Below are 12,899 nucleotides of genomic sequence, written 5' to 3'. Positions count from 1 at the left end.
ACAGCTGGGCTGGCTCTGCTCCTTCAGCTGCTCAGGCTGCATCTGCCCACCCAGCCCATGCCTGCCCACCCAGCCCACACCTGCCCTGGGCTCTTCAGGAGAGAACAGCACACACAGGGCTCCCAGCCTGTGGGGCAATGGCTGTGCTGGAAAGGATGCTTAAAAATGGGACATTTTTGAGCATCAGGGGATGAGGAGCAGCTGAGCCTCTCTGAGCACTGCCAGGGAGAGCCACGGGGGCTCGTGGGGAGCAATTCCTGCCCTGCCAAGCTGGCTTTGTGCTTAAGGGGGTGAGGCATTGGTTTTCAGGCAGTTGGGCAGGATTTGAGCAGCACCCTCTGCCCTGGAGCTGCTCCTGGGAAGCTGCTGTCTTTGCTCCATCAGTGCAGGCAGCTGGAAGCAATTCCTGAAATGGTTTGTGGATGCTCTGGCAAGGCTGGTGGCTTCTGTGGAGCCCAGGGAGCTTCAGGCCTACAACTGCTCCCGGGGATGGCTGGGGACAGTCTCTGCTGCCCTGGGCCAGGCAGCACTGCCACAGTTGTGCCCAGTCCAATGGGCTGTGGGAGATCCCTGTGCTCCTTGGCAGCCTGGGCTGCACTGACATCACAGAATCCCAGAATGGTTTGGGTTGAAAAAGACCTTAAATACCCATTTGCAAGGTCCTGCCATGGGCAAGGATTCACCCACTAGATCAGGCTGCTCAGGGCCCCATCCAACCTGGCCATATCCAGGCCTGGGAGGCTGTAACTGGTCAGGACGGAGTTTCCATGGGCTGGTTATTTTAAAGCACTACCCTTGCTCACTGTATCACTGGCAAACAGGCCCATGCCCCCTCCCACCCTGCAGCTCCTGCTTTTTCTAGGCCACTTCTCCCCACCAGCAGCCAGATAAGCAGGACCCAACCCCTCAGTGTTTGCTTGACCCTGGACTCAGAGCAGCAGGCAAAGCCCGTTCTGTTTTCAGCACAACTGTTTATTGATAATCTTTGCTTATCCACTGTATGAATGTTACCAACCTTTGGACAAAGCCAGCCTGCTTCCCCAGGGCCTGTGTCCAGGTAGCCAATGCGTGTAGAAATCATGCACTTCAGGTAGTCTGTAACAAGACGGGTGTAAAAAATATCTCAGATGTATTTGAAATCTCTGCCTTATCTTGCAATCGAATCACTGAAAAGTCTGTAAAGAAGTTGTTGGAGGACAGGGCTGGTCCCTCCTGGGCAGGGCACGGAGGCAAAGGGTTCCCAGCCAGAGCTGTGAGCATCCACCACACACTGTGCTTTGGGGAGGGTGTTATAAACCAGCCCCCAGACCCCAAACAGACCCCGGTGCTGGGGGGCTTCAGGAAAAGTGTGGTGGTCTCTGGGTGGGCAGGACCCCAGGGTGGGGGCTTACTGCTCAGGCTGCAGAATTAACCCCCCTTGGGAGCCTCTCCTGTGATGGTGTCAGGTCCATGGGAGCTGCTGCTGTGTGTGCCTGGCTCGAGGAGAGGAGAAGATGGAGCAGCAGAGGGAATGGTGACCTCCTTTCTTCCTATGGACAGACAAAACCCCCATTCTCTGTTCCCAAACAGCATCCCTGCCCCTGCAGGGCTTCCCAGCTGGAGCTGGGAAAACTGAGGATAGCAGATAGAGCAAGGAAGGGATTTGGGCAATTGCTAACGCCCATGGTCAGACTGAAGAGCACGACTGTGTGTGCTGTTCCCTCAGCAGGGTGGAGGTAGGGGCTCCTGCCTTGCTGGGCTGGCGGTGGACTCTGCTCCCTGCCTGAGTGACAGAAGGGGTTTCTGAGGGCAGGAGGGCTGGGGAGCCCCAGCTGGCACACAGAGAAGGAAGCTGGAGCCCCAGGAGGGCTCTTTGTGGGCAGAGCTGTGCCCTGCCCACCCCATCAGACCCAGCCTGGGGGGAGCACAGTGCCCATGGCAGCCCCCAGTGTCCATCTGTCCGTCCATCTGGGACCGCAGCCGGGCAGGGCAGGCTGGTTGGCTGTTATGGTTTTTGTGTGTGTGTGTTGTTCCTTTGATGACCACGAGAAAAATTTTTACATTACATTCAAACGAGCACCCTTGGGCTTGTTACTCTACTTCTGAACACCGCAAAACACAGTAGCAACAGAACACGAAGGAGCAGGAGGGCAGCGAACCCCGGCAGGGCCGAGGCGCCAGCGCTTGGAAAAGAATCCCTGAAGCCAACGATGGAGGAAGGAGATGGGCGCGGATACACGTCACAGTTTCCATTTACAAGACCCTCGGCAGGGAGCACCGAGGCCCCTGTGCCGGGAGAGGCCCCGGCCGAGCTGCCCTGAACCCACCAGGCCGGGCAGCGCCGTCATCGTCCCGGCGCGAAGATGAAGTCGAGGGCTTGGCGCTCGGCCGCGGCCACGTTGGGGTGCCACAGGTCCACCATGAACACCACGCGGGGACCTTCCTCCGGGGCACCTGCGGGGATGGAAGCGCAGGGTGAGGCGGGGAGGCACCGGTAAACAGGTCAGGCTTCTCCCTGCCAGGGCTGCTTTGGGCACCCGGAGGATTCCTGAGGCAGGGCCTCCTTGCAGCTGCGCCCTGGATCTGTGCAGGGAGCGGCTGCTGCGCCACTCCAGCCTTCCTGGCCCTGCACGGAGCTGTGCTTCCCAATCCCACAGCAGGTCTGATGTGGAAGCAACAGCTTTTGTTCTCCCACTCTCTCCGCACGCTCCCCTGTGCAGAACAGCTCTGCCTGATGCTTTTATGCCACGGGCGGCTAATGCCGGGTAATCCGGGAGAGCTGGAGCGGAACAGCCTCCGTCAGCGGTGGAGGGAGGAACAATCCACGGGCGTGAGGCCGATCCCCGGCGGGGGAGACAAAGGCGCCGCTGGCACGTCAGCACCGAGCCGCAGCAGGGCCCGAGGAGGCCGAGCCCGTGACATCGCAGCCGGGGCCGCCCCGCCGAGCTCGGCAGTGAAGGAAGCTGAGCTGCTGCGGAGGGGAGAGGAGGGTCAGCAGGCCCCGTGCTGGGCTGAGCAAATGGGGATGGGAGCAAGCCGTGAGTTGGCTGAGGGGGCTCCAGGGACGTGCCAGGAAAGGGGTGCCAGGATGCCCCAGCAGCCTGAGGCAGAGGGAGCGTGTCGTGGGGAGCCCTGCCATGCCAGGGGCAGGGCTGTTCCCACCTGGGGCAGGCCAGGACAGCAGGGGCCTGTCCTGAGCCCCACGGCCCTGCTGGGACAGGAGAAGGGACTGGGTGCCCCCCACAACTCGTCCCCAGTCCCCGACACCACAGGGGTCACCACGAGGCCCCACACACTGAACTCACCTTCGTGGAACGCCGTGTGCAGGAAGGAGTCGTCGAAGAGCAGGCACCGGCCCTCAGCCCAGCACTGGGGCTCGCCCCCCACCACCAGTTCACAGTTGCTGGGTGTCTTCAGACCTTCAGGCACAAAGAGAGAGGACAGGGAGGGTCAGGCCGTGTCCGGTCCCCTGTGGCTCCAGCAGGGAGCAAACAGTGAGCTCCATGTGAGCTCCACGCTGCTGCTGAGGGGTTGCTGCCCTGCAAAGAGTGACCTGAACCCCAAGCCTGGAGCAGCTCAGCCCCTGCCCACTCCCTGTCTGCTCCCTCCTTCCCTTTCACTGTCCCCAGCAAGCTCAGGCACTACTTCCATATCTGGAACAGTCTGGAACATATCTCCCCAGTCCCCAGAGCCCATGGCCCTGAGGTGTGCAGAGGGAGCCAAGCTCCTGGGATATTTTCCAACTTCAGGACCAAAGGCAGATCCTTCCTGCTCCTTCCTTCAGCCCTGCAGTGATGACCCTGCCCCAGGCAAGGCTGGGGGAGCAGGAATTATACTGGGCCTGGAAAATGGGCTCAACTGTGGCTCTGCCACAAGCCCCCCATGCACCTGCCCCATCCCTCGGTCCCCACCCAAAGTGCCTCAGGGTGACCCATGGGGCTGCAAGGACAGAAATCCAGAGCAGGGTCACAAAACTCTCATAGGGAACCAGCTCTGTGAGGGCCACATGAAGGACAATCATAGAAATAAAACGGGTCTTTTCTTAAAATACCAGCACAAGCCAAGGCAGTTTGACAGGGGTTCCCATCACCTCCTGCACTGGGACTGTCACCCCCCCACGGTGCCGGGGACCCTGGAGCTGCTGCAGAGCCATCCTGCCCCGAAGATGCGGCCGTGGCGGAGAAAGGGGTCAGGGCTCACGTGGCTGCTGAACGGTAACGATGCAGCAAACGAGCAGGACGGATCCAAGAGCGATGCCAAACCCAGCGAGCGCAGCAGGGACTCCCAGCTGCCCGGCAAAGCTGGGACTACAAAGCTGCTGTTTCAAAGGCTGCAAAACCCAAAGCCATTTCCCTGCACAACAGACTCAGCTGGAGATGCTGGAACAGGGAAGCTGAGCTGCTGGGGGATGCGGGGAGGGAGCAGCCTGCAGCCCTTCCATCCCACCCACACCCTCGGGATGCCCTGGCCCATGGATGCTGCCTGTGCCTGGAGTAAATCCTCGGCAGTGACTCGCCCCACTGATGGTTGTGCTGGCTTTGCAGATCCAGCTCCCTGAAAGGGCAGGTTGTGTCTTAAACCCATCCGTGCCCTGGGCATAGCAAGAGCTGCGTTCCCAGCCCCAAGGTGGGGGTGCCAGTGTGCCCCCAGCCCAGTGCAGAGTTCCAGTGGAAGAACAAGCTGTGTCATTCCTCTGCCCAGGGCATTTGTGTGCCAGGTGTGCTCACCTGAGCCCACTCAGACATCCCTGGTTCCTCCTGGAACCTCTCCCAGCCCCTGACGAGGGGAGCACATCCCCCAGTGGCCCAGAGAGAGGAGTCAGTGACAGGCTTCCTCCTGGCACCAGCAAGGGCAGGTCCCAGCTGCCCAGCAGCTCCTGGAATCAGCTCTGAAGACAATTCCCATTCCAAACAAATGGCCAGCACTGCCTGGGTGTGTTTACCCGAGCTGTTGGCTGAACAGGCGCGGTTGGTGTTTGCCAGCCGGGCCCGTGCGGTGCCTCCCCCGGCACGGTCGGTGCTGTGCCAGCCCGGCCATCTGTGCCGCGTGGGCTCTCCCCGTCCCTGCCCGCCGAGCAGGGAGCACTGTGCCACCAACCCAGCGCCTGACCCACCGCAGGGGACAGCCCAGGGCCCCCCTGCCCTCCTCACCTGCAGCTTTGCAAACCCCAAAGCAGCACCTCTGCTCCCATTCACCCATGTCCCATGCAGAGCACCTGAGATTCCAGGATAGGGGAGCTGCCAGTGGCACAACACAGTCCTGGAGCAGCACCCCAGGCTGTCCCACATCCCGGGATGGGAGAGGGACCTGCCTGCAGAGAGGGGGATGTTCAGAGACCCCTATGTAAAATCAGCAAGAGTCCATGGCTCTGGGTCAGCAGGAGGAGGAGGTGAAACAGTCCTGCTGCTGATCTGGAGACCCCGAGGATTTCAGGTACCCAGGGACTGAGCACCAGCCTCTCCTCAGGAGGCTGTCACCACCAAAGCCCCCAAAACCTCCCTCAGGCCAAAGCAGAGCAGGTGTCTGAGCCCCAAGAGCACAGGGTGCCAGAGGCTTTTTTTGGGGCTCCTGTGCGCAGTCACGGCCACAGCCCTCCGCACCCTCCCGACACACGAACCACAGCGCCGGACACTCACCGAGGTGGCAGCGGATGCGGATGTTGGTGGGCCCGTAGTGCTCGGCGATGACGGTGCCCGGGCTCAGCACAGAGATGCAGGCGTTCCCAAAGACATTGTTGCCAATGCAGGTACGGAGGCTCCCGAGCAAGCGGTACGTCCGTGGGCATCTCCGGCAGTTCCTGGGCACGCACATGCCCTGGTTCACCAGGTAGAAGGTGAACCACTCCCCGCTGGGCGTGCTGTTCATTTTCCATCCTTGCGGGAGGCTGCAGTTTGAGAATGCCTTGTACAGGGTCTCAAACTCGCACAGGATGGTCTGGAAGTTGCGCTCCAGCAACTCCACGTCGTGCTTTTGAGTGTCCCGGGAGAAGTAGGGCGTGGTGGGCAAGTCGGGCAGGAAGAAGACTTCTGGTTTCTGGATGGAGGGCCGGCTGTTGAGGTAGCGGCCCTGCTCGCGGATGCCCTTGTGGATCCTGCCCATGCCGGACCAGGAGTAGCGCTTGGCGTACTCCTGCAGGTTGTGGTAGAGTTTCTGGTTGAGGCCGTCGTGGTGCGAGCAGCGCACGCACTCGGGCGACTGGCAGTACACGAACCCGTTCTGCACCCCGTTGGCCTCGGCGCTCTGCATCAGCGCGTTCACCGTGGCGTAGGCGCGGGGCTGCTCCCGCCCCACGTGGTAGCAGTACCACACGAACAGGACCAGCAGGCAGGCGACGGCCACCAGGGCCGTGGCGTCGCAGTCGCGGAAAGACTGGATGCCGGTGGCGATGAAATCCCGGAGTCCGTCCAGGGACCAGCTCCAGTCCATCAGCCACTCCAGAGACATGGTGGTGGTGCTGGGAGCGCGCAGCGGGGCCCGGCGGTCACTGCTCGTGGGGCTCAGGGGCACCCACACCATGCAGCCGGGCCGGGGCGCGGCGAGAAGGGGCTGCCATGGGCGAGCGGAGCGGCGGCTCTGCCCTGCGCTCCCGGGAGCTCTGCATTGGCAGCGGTGCCCGGCAGCACCCCTGGGTCAGCAGCCACGTGGCCAGAGGGTCCCTGCCGGCGCTCCTGGGCCCATCATCCTGAAAGGCCGCGCTGGAGGGATGTTCTGGAGAGAGAAACCCAGAGGTGTTAGGGAGAGAGCTGCCCCGTGGGGTCCCTGCTGGGGTCAGTGCACAGGACACAGCCAGAGCTGAGCACTGGGACTGTGTGGGGCACTGGCTCCTCAGGGAGGGGATGGTGGATAAGGAACCCAACATCAGCCCATGCTGGGTAAATTCCCCAGTGCTCTCAACAGCATCTTCCACAAATACACAAATAAAAGGCAGCGGGGAGACCCAGACCCCATCTCCCACCACCCCAATGACCATCTCCCCTCCTGCTCATCCTCCAGTTTCTCTCCTAAGTTGCTGCCTTATCTTGTCTGAAATCTGGCTGCTAAGTGAATATACACTGAGAGTAGACACTTCACTGCCCTATCTGGCATCACATCAGCTTATCCCCTCCATCTGACGGCTCTGAAGTGACTCCCCCTCCAGAGGCTGAGCTGTGGGAGAGCCCAGAGCTCAGCCAGCACATGGCCACAGGGCCAGCACATGGCCACAGGAGCAGGTCAGGGTGGGGGCAACAAGGGCAGGTCAGGGAGGCTTGTTTGATTTCACCAGCTCATCAGTAAGAGCACTGACTCTAAGTAGCAGGATGGGTTTATGAGCCAGGGAAGCCATCCAACCCCTCCCCAGCCCTTCCTAGCGAGGTCCTGCAGCCTCTCAACGTGTATTTCCTTATCAGTGGTGATGGAGATGGGCTGCAGATGGGATCTGACCCTACAGCAGGGATGTGCTGCAGGGCTGGAGACCTGGGATTCAGGCAGTGTTACACCCCAGGGAGAAACATCCACACACCCGACCTGCCTCCACCCTACTTCCTTGTAGCATGCTGCCTGCGTGCCCCATCCCGGGATCTGCAGCCCACGTGGCATGTCACAGCCTCCCGGGAATCTCAAGATAACTTTCCTCCATCTCCACGGCTGGCATCCCTCCAGACACTCCCGCTTCTCCCGCCCAGGCTCGGTTCCAGGGGTGCAACCACAGAGTGGGTCCCAGGGGTGTCCCCCGAGGCCAGCACAACCCCCGTGCTACCTGCTGGACTGGAGCACGTCAGGGAAGGAGCAGAGCCCTGGCTGATGTGTATCCAGGGTGCCCTACAAGGGGAGCTGCTCAGGCACAGCAGCCACGCTCGGTCAGAGTCGATGGCAACGTGAAGACACAGGAGGAACAGAGCTGGGGGGGGTCCAAAGCCTCGGGGTCCCCAGGTCAGAGTCACACCCTGCAAGGGCAGCACAGCAAAAACACTGACCCCACTGCTGCCCCAGGGCTGCAGGCAACACCTCAGATCAGCGGGAAACCATCAGAGCAGCAAGAAATCCAAGCCCCCGTACCCACAGACCGCCTTGCCCGACCCCAGCGAGCCAGGGAGCCTCGGGCTGCAGAGCCCTGGGGTTCTCTGGGCACAGTCTCCGTGGGACCAGCCCAGGAGCTGCCTCCTGTGCCAGCACAGACACCTCGCTGCAAACCTGACCAAAGCCACCTCCAGAGGGGCTGGGACAGGGCCCCAAACATCAGCACTGCTCCCCACACACACCGTGTGGTTGGGGCTGCACAGGGCACCCGCTGGGTGCTGTCACCTCCCAGCCACGGCCCTGCTCCGAGACGGGTCACATCCTGCACCCCTGGCCTGAGATCCCAGAAAAGGCTCCTCAGTTAATGATAATGGCAGAGCCCTTCCAGGGAGTGGAGATCAATTCCACGTTGCACCGAAGTTGTGCAGGACGTGGAGGCGAGCACCGTGCCAGCAGCAGCCGTGTTACATAAGGAAGGCAGAGGCTTCGATGCAGCACAAAGTTGCATCTCGGTGGCTCCGTGGTGGCCCTGGCATCTCCTGGAGGCGGCGGGTTCCGCTCAGCCCGGCCAGGGTCCCCGGGCCGAGTGCCTGCGGTGACGGGGACGCGTGGCAGGGATGTCCTCGGCTCGGCACGGCTGGCGTCGCCTTTGGGAGCAGCATGAGGAGCGGGAGCCTTGGGGCGAGGCGGGATGCCCGTGCCGCTCCGTAACCGGAGCAGCGGGTGTTCCCTTCACCCTCTCCTGAGCACGCTACCCCGCCGGTGCCACCAGAGTAAGTGTCACCCGCGCGCTGCTCTCACCCAGTGTGACGGTGTCACCCGGCGTGGCGGCGTCAGCGGGTGTCACCGGTGTGGCCGCATCACCCGGCGTGACAATGGCACGGCCGTGCCGCCGTCCCATCACCCTGGTGGCACCTGCCGCCGCGCCGTCACCCGGCGCGGCCGTGCCGAGCCCCTGCCCCGGCCGGGGGTGCGGGGGTTCCGGGCTGCGCCCCCGCCGCGGGCCCCGCTGCCGCCCCGCGCCCCCGCGGCCCCCCCGCGATGCGCTGCGGAGCGCTGCGGTACCGACCTGCCGCCCGCGCCGGGCCGTGCGGGGCCGTGCGGGGCCGCGCTCCCTCCGCGCCGCTCCGCCGCCGCCGCGGACCACAACTCCCAGCAGCCCGGGCAGGAGGGGCCGCGCCGCCCCCGCCGGGACCGCGCCGGGCGGCAGCTGCGGCCCCGGCCCCGCACAGCCCGCCCGCCCCCGCGCCCGCCCCCGCCCCGCGCCCCCGCCCCGCGCTGCCGGGAGGGGCCCGGAGGGGCGGGGGAGCCGCGGGGTTGCGGCACTTCGGGAGGGGTCCCCGCGATGGAGCGGCGGGAGGAGGCGGCGATGAGCCCCGAGGGAGCGCCCATCCCGGCCGCGGGCACCCCGGGACGCGGGGACACGGCCCCGGGGACGCGGGGGCTGGGTGGCGGCGGCGCGGGAGCTGCGGGGGCACCGGGGGTGCAGCGGGACGGGGCAAGGACAGTGGCTCCAGGGATTCGGGCACTGGGGGCTGCAGCAGTCTGGGGAGGCTGGTCCCAGGGGTGGGAGCGCCCAGGGATGCAGCCGCCAAGGGAATAGGGGCTGGCTCCAGGGACACAGGCTATTAGGGATGCAGCAGTTGGGATGTGCAGGATTCTGGCTCCAGGGATACAGGAGCACAGGGATTCAGGGAGCAGGGAGTACTGGCTCCGGGGATTCCGGCCCTTTGTGCTGCAGCCCTAGGGCTGCAGGGGTTGCTTGTCTCCAAGAATAAATGTATCTGGCATGTGTCCCCATTATGTCCCCATTATGTGCAGGAGACAGGAGCTCCCAGCGAGGCAATGCCCAAGACGCAGGCAGCCAGGGAATGCCTCAGCGAGGATGTGAGGGCGTGCTGCGGCACCAGGGATAGGGGGAGACTGTTCCCAGCTTGGAGCGTCCCTTTACAACTCTTAAGTGCTAGTGGAGAAACTGTTGTGACTCTTCTTGCTCGCCTTTTCCCTCCCCATTTCCCGTTCCCCTAAGCCAATGCTGTCAGTTCCGGGAGCCCCAGGGGATCCAGTGCTCCGGCCCTCGCTCTCCATTGCCCGGGTGCCGGGTGAGGGGCTGAGCTGGGCTGCCTGCATGCAGATCCCGGGGATTCCGGGTCTAGGCAGAGCCCTGGTAGTGCTGCCCTGCCCTGCCCTGCCCTGTGGCAGTGCCACGTGGAGCCGTGTGGGACACGTGTCACTGCTCCTGGCACAAGTAAAGCCCTGCCTTGTTTTGGAGATTTTGCCATCCGCTGCCCACGCATCCTCCCCTGGCACTGCTCAGGCTGGGCTCTGGAAGTGGAAGCAGAACTGTCCTGCACAGTCCCTCAGGTGTGTATGTGCTTCCTCTGAGCAGCTTCATCCCTGGCAGTGCTAAAATGTGCCTTCTTTTCCATCCTGGCATTTTTTTTGCCTCCTGCCTGCTCTTGCCGCTTCCCACCAGCACATTCCCCAGACCGGTGTGCTGCTGCAGGGCCCTGGCAGCAGTGTGTATTGCAGGGTGAACGGAATGGGAGTTTTTTCCATCCTGCTCCTTCTCAGACCCCCCAGCCTCAGCCACAGCTCCTGGCAGACAGCGCATCCTTCTATCGGCACTCGCAGGCTCCGCAGCTCTGGGCTTTCCCCACTCTCCCCTGCCTCTGCCTTCTGAGCTGACACTGGACCAGCCTCTGGTCCTCAGCTCTACCACTCATCTCTTCCCTGCAGATCAACCTGGCTCTCCTGCAGGGCTCCAAGAGAGCTGGAGAGGGACTTTGGATGAGGCCGTGGAGTGACAGGACAAGGAGGACTGGCTTGAAACTGAGAATAAGTTCAGATGGCATATTGAAAAGAAATTCTTCCCTGGAAGGGTGGTGGGGCCCTGGCACAGGTTGACCAGAGAGCTGTGGCTGCTCCATCCCTGGCGGTGTCCAAGGCCAGGTGGAGCTTGGAGCAACCTGGGATAGTGGAAGGTGTCCCTGCCCATGGCAAGGGGTTGGAACAAGATGCACTTTCCAACCCAAACCAAGTGATTCCATGATTCTGTGATTCCTCAGCACAGAGAGGGCCCCTCCAGGAGCACTGTCCCAGCTCCAGCTTAAGCATTCCAGGAAATCCCAGCCCTGGCAGACCAGAAGCACAGTTTTGGCAGCAGCTGAGGGGAGGACACTGGCAGTGTCTGCCCCAGGAGGACATCTCGGGAAAAGGGAGAAGGAACCACTGGAGCCAGGAGGTTGCCCACAGACTGGGCTCCTGCCAGGGTGTCGCTGGCAGAGCTGTGCCAAGTGCATCCCAGGGCTTTTCCCAGCCTTCTGGGCTGGGCAGGGATGCTGTGCCTGACCTGAGCTGGGCAGGGATGCTGTTGCCTCACCAGCCTCCAATGCAGCTTGCAAGGAATCAAGGGGTCCCTGCTGCTCCATCCCTGACCTCGGGGGTCCCTCAGCCGTGTGACTGCCGTGGCACGGCCCCACCGTGCCCCCAGCCCGGCCCCAGGCAGGGGGAGCTGCTGTGGCCGAGGCTGCTGGGCCCAGACAAAGCTCCATCCGCAGCACAACGCCTGAGGCCAGAGATTGGCTCTGGCTTTACGTCACCGAGGAGGAACGGCAGCATCAAGGGCTTTTTTTTTTTTTTTTTTTTTTTTTTTTCCCTTCATCTTAATTCTCTGGCAATCTCTGTCCAAAAATAACCCAAGCTCCCTCCCCCAGGAATCCTCTGCATCAGAGCCTTGGCTCCCTCGCCCCCTGTGCATTAGCCTGGCAGCTGCTGAGCAAAGCCATTATGGATGTCACAGCGTAACCTTGGTTAAAAGCACGTTTGGGGAGGGAGGGCAGCGCTGTTGCATTGTTTTGGGTGTGGAGGGCCAGGTACAGATGGGAAGCCCCAGGTTTCCTCGGCCGGTCATTTCCCAGACTGGGCTGAGCATCCCCTCCCTCCCCACTGCCAGGGACGCTTGGGACTGCTGGTGCCAGGGATGCTGTTCCAGCTAGGGGGTCCCGGTGGCGCTTGGCACCCCTTGGCGAGGTGACAGTCACCGTGCTGCCACCACGCTCCCAGGCCGTGCTCAGGGCTTCCCCCGCAGGACCTTGCCCTGCCCACACCCGATGCTGCAGGAAAACCTCGTGGGGGCTCGCTTCTGCCCCCACCGGAGCAGCTCAGCCCGGAGAGGCTCCCAGGGAGCAGGGAGGGACTTTTCCCACCCAGCCCCGGGATCCTCCTAAGCCGTGCCTGCCTGCCCTGTGTGCGACACGGCCGGCGTGCAGCCAAAACGGGGGCAGGCGAGGCAGCCCCCTCCTGTCCCCACGGTGTTCTCCCTGTAGTTTTGGGGAGCTGCCAGGTGACAGCCACAGGCAGGTGAGCAGGGCACAAGCAGGATGGGTCCCCACAGACACCCTGCCCAATAGGGTTGGGCTACCAGGTCTCCCCGAAACTTTCTGCATGTCCTCCATGACATGGCCAAGGGTCTCCAGTGGGGTCCCAGTGCCTCGGGGCAGCACCCAGACCCCCACCCACTCTGTGAGACATCACTGGGCTGGGCTGGCACGGGAAGGGGCAATGCTGAGGGTACAGGGGGGGCCAGCACTGGCTCCTGTGGGGAGATGTCCCCAGGTCACCTCGTGTCCCAGCAGGGCTCAGATGCCTCCATCCCACGGAAGCAGGGAGCACTGTGGAGCCGCACCAGGGCAGCACCTGGCACTCAGAGCCAAGCCAGTGGCACTGGGCCACCATCCCACAGCAGGGCATGCAGTGTGCCCAGCCCTCACCCTGCCCTGAGTGGCCACAGCCTGCGGCCAGAGTCTCTGCAAACAGATTTCAGACATTTAAAAATACAGAACAATTGTTATCGAGGATATACTGAACGCTAGAGCTTCCCACGGAACTACTTTATCATGTTCAAAAATATTTAATCCCAG

General features: G+C 62.7%; 1 protein-coding gene across 1 annotated transcript; it reads right to left on the bottom strand.

The window, feature by feature from the left end:
• Window positions 1-951: 951 nt before the first annotated feature.
• On the bottom strand, window positions 952-9,122 carry ASPHD2 (aspartate beta-hydroxylase domain containing 2). Its single transcript, XM_005524330.3, has 4 exons — window positions 9,047-9,122; window positions 5,616-6,687; window positions 3,285-3,398; window positions 952-2,433 (listed from the first exon to the last, which is right to left on the bottom strand). Exons 2-4 carry the CDS (start codon window positions 6,493-6,495, stop codon window positions 2,324-2,326), a joined length of 1,104 nt encoding a protein of 367 aa, XP_005524387.2. The 5' UTR covers window positions 6,496-6,687; window positions 9,047-9,122; the 3' UTR covers window positions 952-2,323.
• Between the last annotated feature and the right edge of the window lie 3,777 nt (window positions 9,123-12,899).

This window comes from Pseudopodoces humilis, chromosome 20 (genome assembly GCF_049639895.1).
Source record: "Pseudopodoces humilis isolate 2021_Gansu_Grassland_sample_001 chromosome 20, ASM4963989v1, whole genome shotgun sequence".
NCBI lineage: Eukaryota > Metazoa > Chordata > Aves > Passeriformes > Paridae > Pseudopodoces > Pseudopodoces humilis.
The sequence above is the reverse complement of the archived record's forward strand: the minus strand, read 5'-3'. Positions and strand labels throughout refer to the sequence as shown.

Excerpts from the sequence above, each read along its gene's own strand:
- ASPHD2 (XM_005524330.3), bottom strand. The coding sequence starts at position 6,495 with ATGGTGTGGGTGCCCCTGAGCCCCACGAGCAGTGACCGCCGGGCCCCG. Across the intron at positions 3,399-5,615 it reads CCGCATCCGCTGCCACCTCG|GTCTGAAGACACCCAGCAAC; the intron begins GTGAGTGTCCGG and ends TTGTGCCTGAAG. Across the intron at positions 2,434-3,284 it reads GCACACGGCGTTCCACGAAG|GTGCCCCGGAGGAAGGTCCC; the intron begins GTGAGTTCAGTG and ends CCATCCCCGCAG.